The following is a 25043-nucleotide window of genomic DNA, read 5'->3' as shown; positions in this document are numbered from 1 at the left end:
CCTAGAATAACCTTGCGGCCCACCCACAATTCCTTTTTGGGTCAAGACCTCTACAATTACAACACCATGAAATTTCAGATTTAAAGAGCTGAAATTATGAAATTTACAGTTTTTAATATCCTATGACTGAAATTGACCAAAATGGACTGTGAATTTGGTAGGGCGCTATTTCTAAAACAACAATCTCTTAGCTAGAATTTCATAATGGACTACACAATATTTTGTATTACAGTATATTGTCAAAACAATGTATTATAAAATAGTCTTAATGTAGTTGGGTAAAAAGTAGTCTTAAAACTTAGTAATTCAAGTATAAAACCTCAGAAAAGTTAGTGAACAGTAAAACAGCAGTTCTCAACCATGGGCTGCACGCAGCCCAATTAGCACATAGCTGCAGCCCAGCTCAGCTGTGTGCTAAAGGCCAGAGCACATGGCCAAGGTCCAGTGGGTTTCCAGCTGCCACATGCGGAGGGGTCCAGCTGGGCTGCCCCGCCGCCCAGTGCAGCGGGGGAGGGGTTGGGGCTGCTGGTGGACCCGTGGGGTCAGGGGCTCCTGGCCAGCCCCATGGGGTTGGGGCCTGGTGCTTCTGGTGAACCCACAAGCTCTGGAGCCTGAGGCAGCCAGCAGGGCCCATGAGCTCTTGGGCCCGGGTCAGCCACCTGGTGGGGTTCCGGAGTCAGGGCAGCCACACGGCCCTGCAAACTCCAGCCTCATGTGGCAGGATGCAGGACAGCTGTCCCCACCCCGCATGGCAGGGTCTGGGGCAGCTGTGCAGAGGGGGTCCAGGGTGAGAAGCCGGCCCACCCCACATGGCAGGGGTTGGAGGCAGTCACCTGGCCCCGCAAGCTCCAGGGCAGTCACTGCCCTGCCACCTGGCCCCTGTGGCCCACAATGAGTAATCAGATGAGAACCACTGCATTAAAACTTGCTGTATGTTTTTGCTTTGGAAAAAATAAGTGAATTTCACATAGAAGAGATAATACAGTAGAACCTCAGAGTTGCAAACAACAGAGTTACTAACTGACTCGTCAATCACACCTCATATGGAACCGGAAGTACGCAATCAGGCAGCAGCAGAGCCAAAAAAACCAAAAAACAAAAAAGCGAATACAGCACAGTAAACTACTTAAAAAATAAAAGGAACGTTAAAAAAATTGACAAGGTAAGGAAACTTTCTATGCTTGTTTCATTTAACTTTAGATGGTTAAAAAAGCAGCATTTTTCTACTGCATAGAAAAGTTTCAAAGCTGTATTAAGTGAATGTTCAGTTGTAAACTTTTGAAAGAACCACCATAACATTTTGTTCAAGGTTACGAACAATTCTACCACTTTGGCTCTATCCTAATCAGAAAATATAATCAAAATGCACCTTCATCCCAGTTCAATGTGCTATTCACAGCAGCACATTTCCATCTTCCAGACAAAAAGATTCATTTAGGGCAGTGGTTCTCAACCTATTTACCATTGTGGGCTGCATCCAATACTACCTGTATGGCCCTGAGGATGTCACAAGGGTTGCAGCTCTGTGCTGACTGGGCTGAAATTGGCCCGCAGGCCGCAGATTCAGAACTGATGTAGGGGTAGTTGCTCCATTGCCAGAATTTAGTGTGCATTTAAACAGAGAACTGCAAAGCAGCAATAGCAGTTCTGGTGGGGCACCAGTGCATCCTTGAATAGTTCAATAATCAAAGAACAAGACTGAAAGGTAGTTTAAGAAGATTTCTTTAATAAGGGCATGTACAGTAAAGGAGGTTAGCATCCTATCTATAATTCTGGCCTCGTCTCTAATCTTTTAGACTTAGAAATACACGTTTCTCCTGTGCTATGGAGCTTCTACAGACTAAAATTAATACACGCAGTAAAATATAGTACTCACAGGTTGGAAATATCTGAGCATATATTGAGATACAGGAGAAATTTTGATGACTTCTGAAAGGATGGGGATTTCAAATGCAATTCTCAACATAAAAGTCTATAAGTTCATCTAACACCTCCCTTTGTAACACTAATTGAGGAAACTACTGTGCTTGTTTGAATTGTTTTTATTTCTAACATGAAATCTGTTTTCTAAAAATAAAAAAAAGTTAATCAAATGAAATCAAATGAAATGTGGTTGTGCAACAGAAATACATGCCCTGAAATACTGCAGTGTGCTGTCAAATTACACTACATGCATGATACCAGGGACTGAATTGTGTAATCTATTAATTTGTAAACAAGTGATACGTCAAACAGAAGATCACACATTTCTATACCAAGGAAAGACAACATGCAGCTGTCAAGTCCAAACACATAAGGTTCTCACATTTCAACCACTATTCTACGGAATTTAGGTTAGAGACTAGCTCCCTAAGTTTTTTTTGTAGCAGTTGGCCAGTTGTGTTTATATTCTGTTTACCATACATTTTATGATTCTCTGTGTTCTGGAATATGCCCATAAATGTGCCTTTATGTAAGACAGCTAGCAATTTTTGTTGCTGTTGGGCAGCTTGGAGAGAAAGAAACAGCACTGTAGCCTCAGTAAAAGCCAAGTCAGGAATAGCAATAGGGGTATGAATGCCTCACCAAATACTAGCAAGTTACTATTTCATTTCCTGAACAGTACCAAGAGCCTGGCATGGGGCACAAACATAGTGTGTGTTCAGTAAATTATGAAACAAATTATATAAATGAATACTGGCTTAGGTCTGTATATTTTTGTCAAATTTAGATGAATAAAAAAATTGCTATGATTTAGCTAACACATTATAAAATAGCACCTGAAAGCCTAAAGTCTTTATTATATGCAATAAAAATAGCTATTTGGCCTGATAATATGTAAGTGAAGTTTCAGTTCATTGCCATTTTAAACAAGCAGAGTTTAAATTTCTGAAACCAGGGTTTTAAAAAGTAACTATTAAAACTACTATATCACGTACACATGCTAAAATACGGAGGATTTCTGAAAAGGCTATATTATACTAACATGTTACATAGATATTTGGACTGTCACAACTTGAGATCAGCACTTATAGCAAATTCTCACTGATGACTTGAGTTGTGTTTCCGAAGAGATATTTAGTATACAGCTAAAGAAAAACCCATTTTCTAATGTTCCGTGCTTAGTATTCTTGCTTTTTGTCATATATCATATTCATTCTATGTGATAAGGGTTGCATACTAGACTGTAGTTTCGTGAGTTCTTGTGTGGGAAACACTGGGGGAAAAATTACTTTCCCCAGTATCCCAATACAGTTGCTGTATGTTTTTTTTAAGTTTTCTAAAAGGGACTACATACAGTGCAGCTCTGAGCAGTGTGTCTGCTCCTGCACAACCTACAGTTGCCAGTGTTAGGTCATAGGGTAAGGCCACGAAGACACTGATGACTGACCATCTTGTGATCATTAAAGATCCCATGGCATTTTTTCCTATGGAGAAGAATTTACGCTGAATTTACTAAATTTTAAGTCAGGTAATTTTACATTCTGCCTAAGCTGCCCCTGAAGTTCTAATTAATTTCCTTTTCTAAAATGTTACATAATGTTGCTCTTAAATATTTGCTACATTTTAACTTTAGAGGTGCCTGGATTTTCCTCATGAGTGACATAATTCCATTTTATAACTTGTATATCTGCTTAAAGTACACAGGAATCCATCTGAATGAAAAGCATTATACAAATAATAGCTATTAAAAATTCCCAGACAAAAGACTGACATCAGGGCATAGTTAAGGTTGAGAGTACATATCAATTATGTAAGGTATAAAGCTTTACAGCATGTTACAAGAAGCATATTGTAAATTATCCCCAAAATAAACACTGTAAACACAGGAAATTCAGGATTAAGGATAAACTTAAAAGAAACCTAAACATCTTAAACTATGGAAATACAGCATAAAGGCACCCAAACAAACTTAACCCTGCAGTGACACCAAATTATAAGCATACAATTATGATTCATGCATTTTAGTGTTTATAGTCCTAGATTTAGATTAAATTGATTTTTCAAGACATTCATTTTTCATCTTCTTCCCCGTCATGAAACAAGCGTGTGTGACAAGCAACAGAGGGAGGGTTGGAAAAGGATAATGGTAATACACATAGGTTTATGTAATCATATGATAACTAGATGGCTTAACTGCAAATTTGTTATTTGACTACTCAGCTATATTTTACATTTTCAATTACTGTTTGGAATTCTTAAAAAGTCAAGAAACTAAATTTAAAAAAGCAACACATTAAAACGTAAAGAGGGAGACACATTCAGCCCTCTTGCAAAAAACTGTTTCCTAATGGTGCTCCATCACTTTAAATGCAAATTACGCACTCAGTAAAAATGGAGGTTTTGTGCATTTGCAAGAAGCTTCTGCTTTTCCTTGTTTTTTTAATCAAATCCACTTATTTTTAGTTAAGTACTTTAATACACAATGCACTAAGTACATACAGCACAAGAGTCTTCAAGAGAGAAATTGCATGGAGATCATCTCAAGCATGATAATTTATTAAGACTTAAAACTTTTTTTATTCAAAAGAAAAACTTCACAGAAGACTAATATTTCAACTGCACATCTTTCTCTGGATGTTTATTTTAGTTTTAGCATACACATTTTGTTTGCCACAATCTTCTTGTTCATAAGGAGGTTAATGATACTGTTATTATACACATATACCGTAACAGAGTTACATCAGGGATTTCAAACACTGAATTACTGTTCTTTCATAACTGCTGAGTTGTATGTAAAGAATAACAACATTCATTTTATTTTCTATTCTCTAATCATATCTGGATGACATTAGGGCATTGTGTACTAATAATTCTATCACTCCCCTGGCTTCCATTCATTTGCCACTCTTTTTTCTACGGAACACAGTAGGGTATTAGCAAATAAATTCCACTGCGTGGCTGCAAGATATTCTTACAATACATGAATGAGAACAGACCCCCATTGAGTCAATCTGCAAAAATAAGCGATTAATGTTTCAATTAGAATTTTGCTTAAAAAACTAACCTAAAGGGATTCAAGGTTTTAAAATTAAAAGAAGAGTTGGGAAAGCATATTAAAATTATGTTCTTAACAAAAATAGAATTTCTTAAATTAGCTTTATTGTCTCTCTAAACTAGATGAATTAGAAGAATTTGTTCTGGGGAAACAGCAGAAAAAAATGAAATGCTAGAAATAAGTGTTTACAAAAAAATCACTTGCTCATTTTTATTTTTTTTATTGCAGATTGATAACAGATATAAATACTAAAGAGAAGCATCTAATAACAGTCACATTTACTTTTCTTCTGAAACAATTATCCAAAATGGTTGTGTTTTATGATAGAGAACAAAGTTTACAATAAATTTCAGAACAATCTGTTCTTTAAAACTGGGCAAAAAGGTGGGAAAGATGAAAGTACTACAAATTAACTGAATAATTATCCATTCTTACTTTAATTCCAAAACTGAACATGTCCAAAAGAAAGAAATAACCATGACTTTTTCAGCCTTGGAGATGCATATCAGCTGGCGATGCACTTCAAGCAATATTAATTTGATTAAACAGTTTATCCTTAATAACCTGAGACATCAATCCATGTATAGCTTCTATGGTGGTCTTGCAACTGAAAAACAAGTATAAATTCAACATTGGCTAAACACCGAACTGTCACTGTATTATAAGTTATTCGACTGTCTCAGGAGTTCGGGGTGCCCATAACCCCATGAATCTTCACAACTGTCCAGATATGAAAAGTCACACATCAATTTAGTTGTTGCCAAAAGCTATTAGTTATCTGAAAAGGTAAACTGACAAGTTCTTTACATGTCAAGAACCAATTTCAGACTATACTTTTTGTCCAACAGTTTAGGACATTAACCTAAAATACAGGAAACTGAATTCCATCCATTATTTTAGGTTTTAATTTAACTATAGTAAAGGAAATATAAAACCCTGAACTCATGTAATAGAAAATCAGTTCCAATACTTCGCTTTTTTAGCAAGTGTATATGAGAAATTAAATATGTTCTGCTAATGGTTTTAGCATAACAAAACAAAACCACCACCCTCATTCACCTCTGAAAGAGTTATAGTCTATATCTGACCAGTTCAAATCCTGTAACAATTAGAAAGGAAAGAAACCCCAGTGCTTCACTGAAGCCATGCCACTGAAGTGGCACAGTGGATTGAAAAAGTTAAGTGTTCTTTTTTGTCACCCACAAGAACCTCTTCACGCTAGATTCTAATAGCATTTTGATTAACAAGCTTAAAAAGCTATGAAAATATGAAAGGACAATAACTATGCCAGAACTATAATGACCACACTGTACAGTAAGTGGTGGGGCAGTCATCACACTTGCTAGAGGAAGGGATTTGAGAGGCATGGTGTGATTTTTACAGCAACTGTAGAGCAGGTTAGCATGGGCACGCTGACCCATCCTTTCCCCCAGGTGACCGGAAGAGAGGGGACACTATATAGGTCCATGGACCAGATTAGCCAATGCAAAGTGGTTTTTTTCTGCCTTCCCCACAGTAGGTTGGCGCGTGGGGAGCGGGCCTTAGTTGGGGCAAACATGGAACAGGAGTTAGGCTAAGATGTCACAACTCATTATGTAAATATGGGGTCAATGTCCAGTGCAGGTATTCCGTAGGGAATGGATACAGAGATCAGATAAAATGGATTTGTGAAAGATTTAAAAGAGGTATTAAATGAACAGACATGGGGGGGTTCTTAGAATGGCACGGCTGGGAGCCAACCCCCCTGCCTTTATAGCCCCCCCCAAAACTCATTTGAGATGTGTGTGTTTGTGGGGGATAGAGGGGTGGGGTGTGAGGTCCCAGCTACAGGTTGGCTGGGGACCAGGATGGAAAAGGGGAAGGGCTGACGGAAGCCCCCGGGTATATATGAAAATGATCATGGAATTATCTGAACTGTATACTTTTATCTGCCAGGTACTCCCAGACTGTTAAGAATAGAGTTGTGTTCTAATTAAACCACATCCAGTGCCTCCTGTTCTTCTTCTTCCAGCATAGCTGGACAATGATGAGTTCTAGGGACACTTATTTGAAGTAAATTACTTGAAATGCTTCTTTCTTACTACACAACACAGGAAGACATTTCATAGTTTGTAAAGCATCACTGGTTCAACAGTTAAATAGTGCCATAGATATATATGTAACCATATTGGACATTAAATCAAGTTGTAAAAAAACTGCTTTGGCGACTAATGAAAGCTAATGAAAAAGCAACAGGTGATCACCTAAGAGCTTCAGAGCCCAAAAAGGAGGTCGGGTAATTCTTTAAAGCAACAACAAAAAAAAGGAAATATTTTTGAAGAAAGCATCAGGAGTGCATTTTAAATAATATGCATCCAGGTATAGTATGTTCATTAACTGATAATAGAAAATTATATTTGTGATCAGGATAGCTAACTAATCTGAAACATACAATTTTCATAAAGGTCTTCCTAAAAGGTTTCCTCCTTGTCCGGCTACACCAAAAGGAGGACAGGATACACTTCCTGTGGATTTAATCAGGCCGTAACTTGTAGATGCAGATACAAGTACACAGTGCAGAAAAGTCCATGTTCATTCAAATAACTACCTGGGCTTCCACCAGCTCCCCCACCCCTTTCATTTTCCATCCAGGTCCCCCCAGCCAACCCATGGCTGGGACCTTGCCATTCACCCCCACTCTTAGGAGGGTTAAAGTGGGCTATTAGAAAGTGGGGTTGGCTGCCTACTGTACCAATCATAGAAGCCCTTCCCCATTCCGTTCCTTTAGCCAGCACCTCCTTTTTAAGTCCTTTACGAGGCCATTTATCTGACCATTGGATGTCTTCCCCAGGGAGCATCTGCACTGGACATCTGCCCCACACTTACAAAATGAGTTGTGATATACAACCTAACCCCCTTTCCTCCTCACCATAATAAGCCAATATGGTGGCGAAGGAAAAATTCCTTCCCAGCCCCCCTAAAAAGGAGAGACTAGCACAATACCCAGAGCAGGTCCTAACCAATATGATATTTGCCACCTCGAGGGGAAGGAGAGTGGGTGCTGCCTTGCTTGATGCGTGGAGGACTGTCTTCTAATGTCCTAACCTGCCTTTTTTAAAGCCTTCCGCACTTACATTCCCAGATTAATCAGCATTGCCCACACTGACTCCCCCCCTACCCTTTTTGCAGCAGCTTCTGACCTCCTTCCTCCCCCATCCATAAAGCACTGCTACCCCTCTTCCAGCAAGCCACGACAATGTCCACCCCTACTTCAGGTGCAGCGTGGTCATTTGTGGAAGGAAATGTTTTATGCAAAAGATGTGAAAGGCAAGTCCTCAGTTTTTTATAAGACTAACCACATGGTTTAGACAGAACTGTAAAATGCTGTTTAGAGGGATGGCAAAAGTCCTTACTTTAATGTATATATTGATTACTCTTTTCTCTCCTCTTTGCTGTTGTTGGAACACACTTACAAGAATAAGAAATGCAATGCTCAACCTATGCTAGCCTTTTGAGAAATTGCCTATATTTTGAATGAACTTTAACAGGGATATTTTTGATTAAAAACCGATCAACTAGAAATACAGAATTGGTTAATAACTTTAGTGGAGCCAACACAGAAGTTTGAAACGTCATTTTTATGAGGCCCACCAAAGAAATGCCATGCTGAAGCAGGTCAAAGGTCCCTAGCATCTTGTCTGGATGCTTAAGAAGACACAAAAGCTTTGCAATACATAATAAATCCAAAGGGATTTCTTCATGGCTTCAGTTAATAAACAGTTTATTCGCTGTAGTAAATACAAAAATTGTAATTGCCTTTGTGATGTAAATGAGGTATTTCTATATTTTAATTTCTAAATTACAGCAGTGTATTTTTTACTCTGACTCCTCCAAAATGCTAAGGAACTGGAGAATAATTCCCTACAAATCACAGTTTAAAGTATGTGAACTTAGAGTTTAAAACAGAATAGCATTTCTTACAAAATCCAGACATGTATTATCTCACCTGTCCCTTGTTGCTTTAGCAAGTTTGTCTTCTGATTTTCTGTCATGTGTCTCTAAACCCAACATGAAACTCCCTCGGCCCAGCTGGGCTTCTGACTGTTCTAATTTTTCAGACAAATCAAAGACTTGGCCTGTTGTGTAGTCAGCATTCTGTTGGAATAAGATATTATATATGTATTATAGATAGAGCTGTAAGTCGTGTTGGTATTTATGCACAAAATACACAAGTAAGCAACCTCACAAAATACCTTTAAGTCTAAGTAGTGCTGGGCTTAGCATGGCAGACCAGTTGGAGCTCAACAGGTAACCTACATGAATGATGTGCATCTGAGACCAGTTCAGTCCTTTGACTACTTGCTAGCAAGAGCTGAGGGCATGAAGTATGCAGAATATTTAGACCCGGAGAGTGGGAGCTCTTTGCTGTTCTGGAGCCACCCCCCTAGTGATACAGGAACAGCAGAGCCAGAATAAGTGACATCTAGTCATCCATGGCCAGGACAATCAGCACAGTGGTTGGCCTTTGCAGAGGGAAATCTTTGGGGGATGGAGGAATCTTAAAAAAAAGAGAGCTGCACATTGATAGATAATGCTAAGCACTTTTACTGTCTCATTTCAGAGATGTGGTAGCAGGGAAGGACCTATCAGTATTTCTATTATAAGCTCATTTTAATGGTTTCGTCGATTGGCCATAAAAAAAAAAATTTACTCCCAGTGTGATACACCACAAGACATCTTAGGTTGAAGGTAATTTTTTAAAATTACCAATGAAAAACACGCAAAACATTCCAGGGTGGAATTTTGCATTGTGTAAAACTGAAAAAAATGAATGAACTTTGTCAATAGGATAGTTTAATTGATATTGATGAGGGGGAAAAATGGTCTAAACAGTCAAAATTTCTAGCTTTGAAAAACTGTGGTAATATTAAAATTATTCTATCACCATGAAATAACCCCTCATTCCCATTTCCCCTCCTTATCCTCCCACGACTCTCAGTTGAAAATACTCAGTCTGATATTAAACCTAATGATTTGACAGTCATTATTTTAAAAGGAGGTTTTTGTTTTTCTTTATTGCTATGCTCTCCAGGCCTGGCTCCTCATCTTCATCCTCAGCTTTCCCTACGTTGAACAGGTAGCCTGGCTCAGAACCTTCTTTCCCCCTAATGTGAGTGGCTGATCTTCCAGCTCCCTGGGTGTCAGATTATACACTGATCTAAATTTTGGAGTACCACAGATGGTGGGATATGGAGTGTCTCTGAATTCACAGCAAGCTGCACAACTGAATTTAGAGTCAATCGTGGCAGCAGAAGATGGAGCCCAACACAGACACAGCAAAGTCTTGACTTCATCCCTAAGGTGTGTGGAAGCACTGAAGTCTCCTGTTCAACACGTAGCACCCTCCAAAATGGTGGAAGCTCTCCTACTTGAACCTCCTAAATCTGTTCCTTACCTGGTATTTCTTCCTACAGCTCACAGGAATATAGAACTACATGTCTACAGACTAGGTTCCTATGGATCACAGGAAGTATTCAGTTTTCACTGGTTAAAGTACTCAACCAAGCGATATTAACATTGCTAGAGAAATGAAGGACCAAGTTTTGCCCTCTGTTCAATTTATGCAACCTCACTGAGAATAATGGATATTATTCTGCTCTAATTTACAAACTATGCAATGCAACTGAATACAACAGACTTGTACAGAGTATGAAATAGTGTCAGTTTGGCTCACTGGAGTTGCACAGGTATTACTGTAGGCAGAATCTCTTACTAGGCATGAAGCTGGAAAAAGCAAAGTTTGACTTTCAAATCCCTATTCAAGTTTCCAGGATTGGAAGTTAGGAAAGAACAATATTTTTATTTGCAAATGCAGCAAATTTGATTTGAAATAATTGAGAGAATAGGGAGTCTCACAATATCATTTTACAGAGTTGCTTTGCAGAGTAAAAACACATAAAGAATGCGTGCATTCTACCCCGTGACTAAAATAATCACTGTGCATTGGATTTTTATTGAAGTAAGTAAATGAGATTTGAATCCAAAGTAAAAAGTATGTTCATAACAGAAGTACGGTGAATGCAATGGATGGTAGTTATCTAGTGGTCAAGTCACAATTTCTACTTGAGGCACATGGTTACAACAAAAAGCAGTCCCTTTCTGAAGGTACTCAGTATGGCTTAAAAGGAGTTATAATAAAATTAGCAATACCATCAATAATATATAGCCTATATACCTGGTAACCTTTAATGGATACTAATTACTACTGTGCAGTAAGGGGATACTAAATGTTATACTAAAAAATAGATTTAACTGAAACTCAGCTTAAACAATGAGAACAAACTAGTTAGCTTCACTTTCTGGTTATCAAATAGTAAAAACAGAAAAATGTTTACAGAAAGGTTTTATTTATGTTCATGAAAACCTTCCTCTATTATTTGGTTTTGTAAAACCTGATGCACAGAATCTAAATCTGGAGTCAAAATTACTCAGCAGTCTCCCATTAAGCAATTTGCAGCATAGATCCCTACCTCTAGCACCAAGGAGTCAGAGGTACCTAAACTCTTATAGGATATATTATTCTACTTACAGTAAGCAAACTAGAAGAACTGAGTGTGTTCACCCAATATTTGTTCCACAGTAGTTCAAGTAATTTACGATCCAAAGATGATTTGAAGTAGGAGACCTCTAAAGCATAATACCTATTTTAAAAAAACAAAGCAAATTTTTTAGTTAGCTACCAGTCAAAGATGTAGGGTATTTTACAATCAAATCCTCATGGTCACAGGCATCTGAAAAGGAATAAATAGAAAGTAAATGCATTTCTCAAAAATGCAAAGACTAACGGAACAACCAATGTGACAAATGACACAATGTTTTAGGGTCCAACAGTAACACACATTAAGATCTACACCATGAATATTTCTCTGAGGAGGGATTTCCCTCCTGTGTCTGATGTATGCATTTTTAATACAGTTATAACTAACCAAATGCTGTTTTCTTCATCCACTTAGGTTCTGTTAAAAGAAAAGGAGGACTTGTGGCACCTTAGAGACTAACAAATTTATTTAAGCATAAGCTTTCGTGAGCTACAGTTCATTTCATCGGATGCATTCAGTTTCCACTGTGGAAACTGAATGCATCCGATGAAATGAGCTGTAGCGCACGAAAGCTTATGCTCAAATAAATGTGTTAGTCTCTAAGGTGCCACAAGTCCGCCTTTTCTTTTTGCGGATACAGACTAACACGGCTGCTACTCTGAAACCTGTCATTAGGTTCTGTTGTAACACAAGATCTTTGGGGTCAGCTACTGTCCTTTTTGTAGTGTTTGTATAGTACATATTACAAAGAGGCCCTGATCCTGCTTGGGACCTTTGGGTGCTATCATAAATATTATTATAATTTATAGATAAAAGTAAATTGAAATACTAGTGATCTAGTGGAATGTGATAAGTGGCAATGTTGGACAGTGGTAAGCTTAACAAAGAGCCTATTTATCCCTTGTTATGCACCTTAGGTGTTAATAAGACAGATTTTCCTGATATTACAGAATTCACAACAAAGGAATAAGGAAGATAAGCTATCCTGTTTTGTTTTAAATACAATTCATATTGCATCTTACAAGACAACAATACATATTGCAACCTTCTCTGCTGCTCAGATGTGCATTATGCTGAAAGTAAAAAAATAGAAGGTTTGGTATTTAAAAAAAATACTTATTTCTGCCATTAAGCTGTTTTATAAATACAGGTGTATATAGAAAGCCTTGCCAACTGTAGAACATATCCCCTTTCCAATTAGTGGGAATTCATCCTTAATGTGTAAACCAAAAGGAACCCTCCTGCCCTCCCTAGCTCATGCCTTCTATAGATTGTCTCTTTTGATGTACTCATTCTGAAGTGCTTGCAAAATGGATTGAGGCCTGCAGGAAGAGAAATCAGATTTGTCAAGGAATAGAAAGACTGCAATAGGACCGGGGAGAAAAGAGATCTGTTCATTTGTTTTTAAGTTTTGTCACAATTTTTCAAACATCTGTTAAAAGTAATTCTCAGAAGGCTGTTAGTGTGATGCTCCTGAAAACAGAAATTTCATGTAGGATTTAATAAAAGGAGAACCTGACATGCCCAAAAGGTAATCTTCACTTTAAGCTATGCAAGAACATTTCTATCGATGTACTAAAGGCATCATACTGGGAGTTGGAACATGAGGTACACTTTTTTGGGTATTAGAGAACTGAAGTTAAGTTAAATGATTGCTGGGCTTCCTGTTCTTGTGTGGCTATTACAGCATTTACATGGTTTTATTTTGATGCAGATATAACTGCCACTTATATGTTATCCAATTAAAATCACTAAATCATTCTTTTAAAAAAAATTGCCAGTCTTTCCTCTGTCACTGCACAGAAGTTATTTTTGAATAATTTAAATGGTACAGATCCACTAATCCATTAGCAATGATGTTAACCTTGCTCTTGGGAGACCTGTTAGGTAAAACATAACCATATTAGGAAAAATGCACTTATAAGTGAAATCTACTAATGCTGACCAATTCAACCATATAATGAGCTAGAAAGCCAAAACAATAAGTGATAGGGGAGAGTCAGCAACAAGAGATATGAGATATATTAAACGGTCCATTTTTGCTGTTAAAATGTGCTTTTACAATTAACCCCCTTGTACTGGCTTTGTACTTTTCCTGTAATAAAAATCAGTTATTTTACTTTGCATTTCCATAGCATCTTCCATCTGAGATGATCAAAGTCTTTTACAAAAATGGATAAATTAAACTTCATACTGTTGTGATGAAGAGAAAGATCCTCACTTTACAGAAAAATTAGGCACAAAGGTGAATTGCCTAAGGAAATCTGTGGGCAGAATCAAAATTAGATCCCTGATCTCCCAATTCCCAGGCCTGTGCTTTAATCATCTGACAAATAGTTTATTCACCAATTTAGTAAAAATAAAGGAAAATGATGCCCAATTTAAAATATCATGGAAGAGTGTGAGTGAGTGTGTGTGTGTGGTCATATATCTACAAATATACACCTGAAGAAAAATTTAAAATGTGAAGTAACATGCCAAATATAATTCCCTTTTAAAAATTAAATGGCAAAAGCAGAGACATTTACAAAAGTTTCACATTTGTAAATTTATAAGCTAAATGCTTTTTCAATATTAATTGAGGTGCTTATCATTAGGAATTGACACTTTAATTAAGGGAGATGGCATTTGGTATAATACACAAAACCTATTTAGCATGCTCTTCCTCAAAGAGGACCTCTCACCTAAGTACTGTAATAGAATAGCAGTCAAAGATGAGGTAAAAGTGCAACACTGGGGCTGATTCATGGCTGAGAAGTGTTTGAATGCAGTCACTCCCCAAGGTGGTGGCTGGACATGTGTATACGATTATAAAGCAGTAGCTCTGCTTTTCTACCCAGTGCCCACTGGCACTGCCACCACACCAGGACCCAAACACAGAAGCTCATCATTAAGGTAGGAAAGAGAAGCTGAAAGAAACTGTCACTAAAACCAGATTTACAAGTCCTGGTACACATACTAGTGGGTGGAAACGACTATTCTAATCTTCTGTGGTACAAATGATTCATTCATATTGCAGGAGAACGAACATCACAGATACCACGGTGTTAGCAATTCCTCACCCAAAGGACTAAAGCATAATTAGTGTCTGCAATTTCAACCCCTCCTCTTTTTTCATGACTATCCTCCCCTGGGGAAGATTGGAAGTCCTCTTCTGTAAATCTTTTCATGCAGCTTCAAGACAGACAATTACTTAGAACAGATACTAACTAGCTATCTGAGAGGGAGACTGTTATGGTAATTATTACAATTTTTATAAAATTGAAAAATTCCATTTATCTGAGAACAGATTAAAAAAGGTAATGGTAAATTTAAAGAAAAAAATCTAATGCCACAGAAATGCACAAACAATCTAACTTCATCTAGAACAGGGGTGGGCAAACTTTTTGGCCCAACGGCCACATCTGAGTATGGAAATTGTATGGCAGGCCATGAATGCTCACAAAATTGGGGGGTTGGCGTGCAGGAGGGGGTGAGGGCTCTGGGGTGGGGTCAGAAATGAGGAGTTCAGGGTGTGGGAGGGGGCTCTGGACTGGGGCAGGGAGTTGGGGTAGGTGAGGGCTCCAGCTGGGGGCGCGGGCTCTCGGTTGGGGCTGGGGATGCGGGGTTGGGGGTGCAGAAGGGTGCTCTGGGTTGGGACCGAGGGGCTCAGAGGGCAGAAGGGGAATCAGGGCTAGGGCAGGGGCACAGGAGGGGGTCAGAGGTGCAGGCTCCAGGAAGCGCTTACCTCAAGTGGCTCCTGGAAGCAGCAACATGTCCCTCTTCCAGCTCCTGCACGGAGGCGTGGCCAGGTGGCTCTGCACACTGCTCTGTCTGCACGTGCCACCTGTGCAGTTCCAATTGGCCAGGAACCCTGGCCAGTGGGAGCTGTGTGGGTGGTGCTTGGGGCGGGGGCAGCATGCGAAGACCCCTGGCTGCCCCTAAGCGTAGGAGCCAGAGGGGGGACATGTTGCTGCTTCTGGGAGATGCGCAGAGCCACAGCACACATGGAGCGGGGCAAGCCCCGGATCCCGCTCCCTGGCAAGAGCTCAAGGGCCGGATTAAACCATCTGAAGGACTGGTTGTGGCCCCCGGGACGTAGTTTGCCCACCCCTGATCTAGAATGTTTGCTTTATAATGAATAGTCAGAATGACTAGCAGTTAAGTGTTTGCCAGGGAATTCTACTTTGCTCCTGGTATGGTAATGCAAATAATTAATAATAGTTACCAGCTGAGATTTTTATAAAGCTTTATTTTTTTAAGTGCATGGCCTTCAAGTTGTTAGTTTGGAAAAGGGAAAAGTGTTTTTTTTCTTGTTAATATGACGACAGGAATGCCTTGAAAGACTACATTTTTTGCCAATAATGCAATTTCCCACACCTCTCCAGAGTTTTAACTACCCATCCCTTTGGAGTCTAGCCCTTCATCAACATATGAATCATTCAACATGTAACTCATTAATTACAGTGAGAGTTGTATGCATAAGTACCAAATATACCAAAAGGATAACTTGCCCTCCCAAGTGAATGGTGTTAAGTAATATTTTATATCATACATCATAAACTGACAATGATATGAATTTGAAAATTATTTTAAACACTGATTCTGAGTCAAGAGTTCTCAAACTGCAAACTTCAACTGGGTCATGAGAACAGGTATGGAGCAAAAATTGCTAAAACCAAATGACCTCTAAGACTAAAGGAAAGCAAATTAACAGCAGCTCTTTTTCCTGCCTCCTTTGATGCTAATCAGCCCATTCTCGTTGCAGCAGCTCCTCTTTCCACCCCCACTACACTACTCCAGAGAAGCAATGCTTGAAGATGGCAAAATGCTAGCTGCGTTGACACAGCTGCTCAGAGCATTCATCTGACTCATTGAAGCAGTGTTCCCCAAACCATCTCCCTGCTGAATGACAGCTAGCAACACTTTTCCATAAAGCCAGCAGCACAAAGAAAACAAAGGCTTTTCGTATTTGGGTCATTGCAAGAAACCATGGCACTTAGGGCCATGGTAGAAGGTGGAGAAAGACTGAGAACTTCTGCTTATGATTCAGATAATAATTCATGAGTTACTTACTGTTTACAGTGCACACCAAAGTCTTCTATTTTATTAAGTGGAATAGTCTGGTATTCTGAAGGCCCTTCATCTGGAGGCTTAAAGCCCTGAAAAGTTAAACAGAAACCACCAAAGTAAGTGGAAAAAGTAATAAATACATTTCTTCATGCAAAAGAAAGAAGTCATTTTAAGGCTGCTTGCAAATGCTGTTCAAGTTCCCAATAAAGACAACAACTTCCATAGGGAAAACGGATGGCCCAGCAGACTTATGGATTTTGGAATCTTCTCTCTTGATCACTGGTTCATCCGGCCTGGGTTAACAGTCATTACTATTTGATGGATGTGCAGAAACGTGTAAGTAGTATGGTCTCAGCCAGTTCTCATAGGGCAGATATCCCCACCATAAACGGCCATATCGTTTTATCTTAGGGCAATAATGGAAGGGGCATGGAGACCAGACTACTCTCTTTGTCCCTGGAAGTGATTGCGCCAGAACAGGATTGACAAACATTAGCACAGTAGTGAAATGAACCCTGCACTACTATTGCCCACCTTATACCTGTCCCAGAACTTCGGTCTCCAGTTTAGTCAATAGCAGCCTTCACAACTACTGAATTGGCAAATACCACCCCCCTGAATCATTTCCATTACTCCTCTTAAAACATTCTGCTAAAATGAATGTCTAACTGTGATTTGGTTTTTAAGTTCAAGTTACATTTCTTCTTCCTGTTTAGTGCCCTGAAAGTATTTATATGAGATTTTTTTTGGTTCATACATAAGTTCTGACAACAACAAATACTCATTTCCTTTTGTTTAGAAAAAAGTCTATGCAGATCTGCTGTTCATTCGTAACAAAAAAGTACTGCATGAATGCAATGGGGAACTTTTCACACATATTTTTACAATTATAATGTGATGCCAGATTGGAGTCTTCCATAAGACAATAATATTTCTACTTTCTTACAATAGCATACACTAGCCCACACCTTCATGTCCAGAATCCTTTTGACTTTACCTGTACTCTGCATGAGTGTCAAGTTCCATGCTAACAAATCACATTGCAGAAGTAGGCCCCAATTCTGCAAAGACACGCTTAAATTTCATGCACCGTGAGCGATCCTACTGAAGCCAAGAAAACTACTCATAGTGCATAAGAATGTGTGTTACTCTTTGCAGGATTAGGGCCTTAACTGGAATTTAGGAAGGTATAATTATATTTGAGGATATATCAACTAAATTATACTTTCATTTCTCTATCATTGATATAAAAATAAAACTAGACTTGGAAAAATTTAGATTTCAGTTTTAAATAATTTCCAGTTAAATTAAATATCTTCAGCTTGCTATGTATGTTATTATTTTCAGTTTAAAATTTCATTTCAAAATGTGGTATTTTTTTTTTTATCCTGTGAATCTAACAACATTTCTTTGAAAAGACTGTCAAAAATAAAAGTATAAGATTCTGACTCTTGCTTTTCTCAAAGCAATCTCAATACAGATTCCCAGATTTAAAAAAATGTGTAGCCAAAAGCAGAATTTTGAACTAATAAGTCATAGATTTACTATTCCTTCTTCCCTATAATAATCCAAATTCTTATAGATCTATGCCGCAGAAACTTTAGAAATAGCACAACTATATTTAACTGCTGCAATTATGTTGCAGCTCCAATATCTAAAAATACATTTAGTACAACAGGGAATAAAACTGTGGAAACAAGACTATAATTCAACCTCTCTAAACACAAACAACACGTAAAGAGGACTATTTAAGTATGACAATACCCAGATTTATTATTTATGTCTGTTAGTAATTCAATGGAACCCTGAAACTGAAATCAGATTATTTACCAAAGTTATTTTTCTTCCAAGAGGCATGCATAATATGATGATATTTTAATATTTATTTTAGGTTAGGAAAAAAATTACATCTTTTCCTGAAAAAGGAAGATATAGAATATTAAAAAAAGGAAAGACAGGTCAGATAATGTGCTTTTCATGCTTAACAATGACCCTTAAAAATGGGGCCCATGCATTTAGTTATATACAGTTTAATAATCTTGATAATACACATACTTTTTTTAACCTTAACTTTTACCTTGGGATATGTTCTAAAAGCTCCAAGATTTACTTTTCCTGCAGATATTGTTCTTGTTGGATCAATCTGTAAAAATATAGGTGATTTTTGATATATGCAGGTGGCATACTTATTGATCTACTTACACTGAATCACTATAACTTGAAAAAGTTGCATTATGTTCTCTAATAAAGCATAGAACTTTTGTAATTGACATCAGTTTATATGGAGCACTCCTGAAAAGAAAGTGGAACATCAACAGCTGCCCATTAATCCCACTTCTCTACATTAACAGAATGGTTAGTATCAGCCTCAGCAAATCCTGTACTATAGTGTGTGATAAAAATGTTGCAATCTGGCAGTCAATACAACGGTGATACTTGTTGCTTTTAATTTTAAGACCCCTCCCCCCCCAAAATTAGGGATGGAAAAGACCTATCAGATCATCTAATCTATTCTGAAGAATAGAGCAGGAGCATAATGCAGGATTATTCTCTACAATACAGGTTTCAGAGTAGCAGCCGTGTTAGTCTGTATTCGCAAAAAGAAAAGGAGTACTTGTGGTACCTTAGAGACTAACAAATTTATCTGAGCATAAGCTTTCATGAGCTACAGCTCACTTCATCGGATGCATTCTCTCTACAATACATTTACTAGTGTATTGGCCAGTTTCATTTTAGAAGTAAAACTGAAGGGGCTTCCAACATTTCCTTGGGAGACTATGCCACAACAAAACACATTTTATTGTCCAGAACTTTTTTCTAATATTTGGTTTATACTTTTCTAATTTAATCCCACAATCCTAATTAGACTGCCAACTATTCCTCAAATAATTCCATTCTTTTGTTGGTATTTACACTCTTTACTAGAGCAAGTGGTTATATAAAGTTGTTGTTTAAATCAAAGGCTAAATTTCTATTTCAATTGTTGTGACCTGCAGTCCTGAGGGGTTGGAGGGCCCAGTGAATTTTCTCAGAATATATAAAAAAGATAACTTTGTGACTTTACTGATAATGCATGTTATATGAGGAATACCACGGTTTTGTGAGCAATTTTACTCAGCGTCCCTTACTACAGAAGGTTGAGAGAATCACAGAACTAAAGTTTTTAGATCTAAGGCGGAAGGCTCAGTGTGGGCTATTCAATTATTTGCTGAAGTAACAAGCATGGTTTCTAATCTAAGATTAGAGAAGATTTTAACAGACTACACCTGGAATGATGCAGTGAATGAAATCTCTCCAGTCCCAGTGAACAAATTTGTTTGTATACCATTGTCTTGACTTTCTCTTTAGCCCAGAAAGCGTGGTAAGGGAGATATACTGATCTGAAGCCTGGATTCTACACCCCCCCCATAAAAAACAAACACTATCAGAGGGTTATTTAACAAAATATAAATAGAGATATATAGATAAAAACTGCAAGTAAATATTTTCACCTCAATACAAAGAAATTAAGTTATTGTACAATTTTGTCAGACTATGGAATGCTTAACTAATAAACTTCTAATACTTACAACCACAGCCACAAATGGTTCCTGAAATTGCTGATTAAGCATCTGAGTACTGACATCAATCCCTGAAAGCCAGCAGCCATAGCCAGGGTGGCTGTGGTACCAGCCAATTGCATTTTCTAGGCGACCAACCTAATGAAGTGAAGGGGAAAGAAATACATAACATTAAAAGACTCTTTGTATAATGAAAGAGACAGATGCCCTCTTTTGGGCTTTTAGCATACTGCAGATACATTATGGGGAAGAAAAAATGCAAGTATCTACATGCACTACTATGCCAAGTTTCAAACTCATATGTTTTTTAAATAACCTAAGCCTTCTCTGGTTAAAACGTTTTTAGAAGTCATTTGGCACAAAGTTATAACTACACTGATATGAACAACTCAATTCCTGGCATCCAACAATTGGTTTTTCCAACATGCAATAGAAGTGCTTGCGTTTGGATTTATACAGTCCAACCAGTTCTAACAAATACAGAGTTTTAAACAAGAAACTCAAATCATTAAAATAATAATACTACAAGACAGAACACAGTGTCTGATTTGCATCCATTGTAATCAATGGATGTTTAGCCACCAACTTTAAACAGAAGCAGGATCTTGCGTAAAATAAAAGCATCTTTTTACTTGCTTTACAGTTTACATGCTTAATAGATACAGATAGAAGAACAGATCATTTATACATCACTACATTCTTCCAAGCAAGAGTAATACTTTTTGGTCTTATCAACCCTACAGGTGAGATCTGATTAAATGAACACAGAAGTCAATGTCTTCAGCTGATATCAGGGAACACTGTCAACTTACTATCAGTTAATTTAAAAAAATTTAAACTAGTTTCAGATATTACAGGTTGAACCTCTCTAGTCCGGCACCCTCGGCACCTGACTGGTGCCAAACCAGAGAATTTGCCAAACCACGGGAGGTCAATGCAGAGTGCCAACGGGTCTCCACAGGTGTGGGAAGTAGGGGTGGAGGGGTGCTGCAGCACCCCCAGGTTTTGCGCCCAGCGTGGTCCCTTGCCTGGGGTCCCGGCCATTGGCCCCAGATCTTCCCCCTCCCTCCTGGAGCTTGAACGCTGTGGATCAGCTTTTCACGGCACTCCAGAAGCTCTGGGAGAGAGGAGGTAAGCACGGGGCTGCCGGCGCGCAAGAGGCGCGGAGGGAAGGGGAGCTTTGCGCCAGGGGATGCTCTGCACCAATTTTTCCCTGCGAGTGCTCCAGCCCCGCAGCACCCACGGAGTCAGTGCCTATGCCAGACCACAGATGTTGCTGGACTAGGGAGTGCCGGATTAGAGACCAGGGCCTATGAAAGAGCATGCACATGAGCTCCTCACTGAGCAGTGAATGAAAATGAAGTCATCACAGTAGTGCATGAGACTAATAGCAAAAGTGACCATCCACAAAATTGAGACGCTGATTGTATATCAAAGTGCTCAACAGCACAAAGTAAACAGACTGCAGAAAAAATGTCTTTCCCACTCTGTTACAAATAACCTGTAAGATTATTATAAATGAATTGGCACTAATTTTTCAGATGAAAATGTAATGTTCACATTAGCTAAATCACTGTAACAAACAATAAATATACAGAATACTAATATTTTTCAGATATCATATATATATTATTGACAAAACAAGCTAGATTAAAATAAATTTCAAAATCACCTACTTAAAATGGGATAGTGAGGTACCTAAAACAGTCTGAGTAAGCATAAGGTTATATTTAAGACAGTAAGAAAACAGCATTCCGCAATTTTGTTGAGAAACCACAGCTTTTAAAACACACCGCAGCCTTTTATAGTTTCTGCAAATTTGAGTGACACTGCGACCCACTCACTCAAATTAAACCCAAATGCCCTTCTGTCATGACCCGACACGAGGTGGATGAGAAAGGCAGGGCCGGGCACTTATGTGGATTGGGGCAGAGATCCCTGGGGAGCTCACCCAACTCACCACCCAGGTGCAATTCCACCTCCACCAGGTGGCATGGGCTAAGCCTAATCACCACCAGCAGCAGCTCCCGTGTGACCTGGAAGAATTCACCTCCCATGGCTGCCCAGTAAGTGGGGCAGGGACTTGTACTTCTCACAGGGCCCTGTGCCCTGGGAGAGGGGAGCCTGGGTGGTGCCAGCCTCCAAATGGCCTCCAGGGGTCTCTGAGCTGGGATTAGTTCTAGTGTCCAGAAGAAAGCTCACTACCCAGGGATAGGAAAAATGGAGGAGGTGGGGGGATATCCAGCCCCTGTTGGAGGGCAAAAGACCCTACTGCCAACTCAGCAACTGTTTCTATTTTTTTTTTTTTTAAATGGTACTTGAACTGGCCATACCAAAGCAGCAAATTAAAAAATTACAACTTTTTTTACAGCCTAAGTTATATTTTTAACAAACAAAAAAGACCTCTTATGTATGCTCTTTTCTCATATTATAATCTAACCCAATTTGCAATTTATACTGAAATCTATAAGTAAACGAAGTGTAAATATAGCAGGAATTCCATAAGAATTCCCCAATCCTGCAATCTGAGCTCCATCACTAACTTTAGTAGAACTCTGCACTAATGAAATGGTCTGCTCAATCACATCAGATATAATTAACATAGTAAAACTTTTTTAAGTATAGACAGGGCCTTACTAAAACTAATTGAACGGGGAAAACTGGATGAGATCTAATGCTCATTCTGCATCACAGGATTATCAAGCTTTCAGTGGGAGATTAATATAAAATAAGTATATGATGTGGCAGATGAATATAAGAGCAGCTCTAACCTGGGACAAGCTCTCCAGAGATTAGAGCTCCAATTCTGTCTGAGGTGAACCTACTGGAAGATCAGGGCCTAAATGTGAATGCAACATGGGAACTTTGTATGGGGGGAGGAAAGAACTATTTCACAGTAGTTAATCGTTCCTTCTTGACTCAAACATTCACAGCTTATAAAGTGCAACTACTAGTAAATAACACTGACAACTACATACGCCTTTATTTTTTATTCCCAAATGAATTTTAGGGATTCTTTTGATGGAAAACAAAATAGATTATCCAAAAAGAATAAGTAGCTAAAACCACACTATACCTATTATGTATGTGTTATATAGCAACCAAATAAGATAGTTGTGAAATACAAAGATTTAATGCTTGACATGAACTTTAGTTTTTATGCCACAAATAATTGTGTTAAATTTGTGAAGAAATAAGCTCTTTTGTTATACCATTCTTGAGCAACCGACTGCACCCATAAACACATTTCCTAGGTGATGAGCACAAATGTAAAGGAAATTACACTCAATTAATTGGTGACCCAACCCTGAATTTGAACTCAGATCTACAAAGGTGAAAGAACACTGCAATATTTAAATATGATAAATAAAGATATTAAACATATTTGAGAAAAAAAGAGAACTATCAATTTTTTATTGATTCCGATCTTGTGCAAGGATATCCTGGTGATGGAACTTTATAAGAAAACCTAGACAGACTATCTTAAAACCCAGTGTAAGTTACAACCGTATTTGTTATTATAGCAGCAATAAAACATAGTTCTCTTTATTTACCTGTTTTGCGTTTTCTATGTATGCAGCCATATATTCATATGCAGCAGCCTGAGCATTGACTCGAGTTTCAGTGCCTTCTACCGGTAAAGCAAAGCTGTCCATGATAATCATAGTTTCCCCATCCACTTTCCCAAGCATCAGCCCCATCACTTCCAGATTGCCCCCAGACCGGGCATGCATGACCATCTTCAGCAGGGCCAGGGCGGAGATCTTGCAGTATCTGAAGTAGTGGTTGCTGTAAGAAAAAAAGGAGAGACGCTAGCAAGAGACCAAGTATCTAATCTGACAAGGAAAACAGACATAGGAAACACATGCAAAATACAGGAGACGGGAGAGAAAGTAGCTGGGGTTTATTATAACAAGGCCCCCCATCTCAACCTCCTCCCATCCCAGAACCGCGCCTTGGTTCAGGACCCAAACCACCCCTCCCGGGCCCCCGCTACCTCCCCACCCATATCCCCCCCTTGCAGCCGCGCTGCCTCCCCGCCTCTCCTAGGCCCCGCTGCCCCTCCGGACCACCGCCACCTCGCTCTCATTAGCCTGAGCTCCCTCCCTGGGCCTCGCGCCCCAGGCCCGGCCCGCCCCGCTCCTTGCCCGGGTGTCCCGGCCCCTCACCCCTGGGCCCGGTCCCCGCCCGCGCACCCGGCCGGCCCCTGGCCCCGGCTCTCACTCCTTGGTCCAGGGCTTGGCCGCCAGGATCTCCTGCTGCTGCTTGCGGTCGTACTTGTAAATCTCGTCGATGCTCTGCGCCTCCTGCATGTTGTTGGCCAGTTCCCAGCTCTTCTGCGCCATCCCGCTCCCGGAGGCGCCGGCCGCCGCCGCCATCCCCCCACCGCCCGACCGGGCCGCCGCGCAAACCAACTGCCACGCGGGAGGGGGGGAGCCTGACCCTGGAATGTCCTAGAGCAGCTGGGGGAGGATCGGGAATGGTACATTCCGCAGGGCCTGAGACAGCCTGGTTAGCGCGCCCTCTAGCGACCAGCCTTAGAAGTGCCGCCCGAGCCCTGCTCAGAGAACCAGGCACGGCTGCCAGCGGGGTGATGCGTCACCAACGCAACACAGACGCTCAGGTGGATACGCAGGTGCGCTCACGTATTCACACCCATATTGGTGTTCGCGCACGCGTGTGCAACACAGGGATGTTGAAGTCTGGAAAGTAAGAGATAGGGCCCGGGGTCAAGAGTTGCTAAATCTCACAATTTTATCGTGAGTCTCTTGGTATTTGGTGTCTTAGGGCTGGTCTACGCTACGCGGGGAGGGGAGAGGAGATCCATCTAAATTACACAACTTCAGCTAAATGAATAACGTAGCTGAAGTCGAC

At 39.5% G+C, this 25043-nt stretch overlaps 1 protein-coding gene across 1 annotated transcript; it reads right to left on the bottom strand.

The window, feature by feature from the left end:
- Positions 1-1706: 1706 nt before the first annotated feature.
- Positions 1707-24767, bottom strand: COPS5 (COP9 signalosome subunit 5). Its single transcript, XM_007066203.4, has 8 exons — positions 24393-24767; positions 23723-23957; positions 20178-20306; positions 18686-18751; positions 16612-16697; positions 11547-11658; positions 8964-9112; positions 1707-5585 (listed from the first exon to the last, which is right to left on the bottom strand). The coding sequence occupies exons 1-8, from the start codon at positions 24545-24547 to the stop codon at positions 5501-5503; spliced, it is 1017 nt and encodes a 338-aa protein (XP_007066265.1). The 5' UTR covers positions 24548-24767; the 3' UTR covers positions 1707-5500.
- Between the last annotated feature and the right edge of the window lie 276 nt (positions 24768-25043).

The sequence above is a fragment of the Chelonia mydas genome, chromosome 2 (genome assembly GCF_015237465.2).
Source record: "Chelonia mydas isolate rCheMyd1 chromosome 2, rCheMyd1.pri.v2, whole genome shotgun sequence".
Classification (NCBI taxonomy): domain Eukaryota; kingdom Metazoa; phylum Chordata; order Testudines; family Cheloniidae; genus Chelonia; species Chelonia mydas.
The sequence above is the reverse complement of the archived record's forward strand: the minus strand, read 5'-3'. Positions and strand labels throughout refer to the sequence as shown.

Bases quoted from the DNA above. Each gene is read 5' to 3' on its own strand.
- COPS5 (XM_007066203.4), bottom strand. From the start codon at position 24,547: ATGGCGGCGGCGGCCGGCGCCTCCGGGAGCGGGATGGCGCAGAAGAGC. The intron at 23,958-24,392 runs GTGAGAGCCGGG...TTTTTCTTACAG, and splicing joins GCCAAGCCCTGGACCAAGGA to CAACCACTACTTCAGATACT. The intron at 18,752-20,177 runs GTAAGTATTAGA...ATATTTTTACAG, and splicing joins AACCATTTGTGGCTGTGGTT to ATTGATCCAACAAGAACAAT.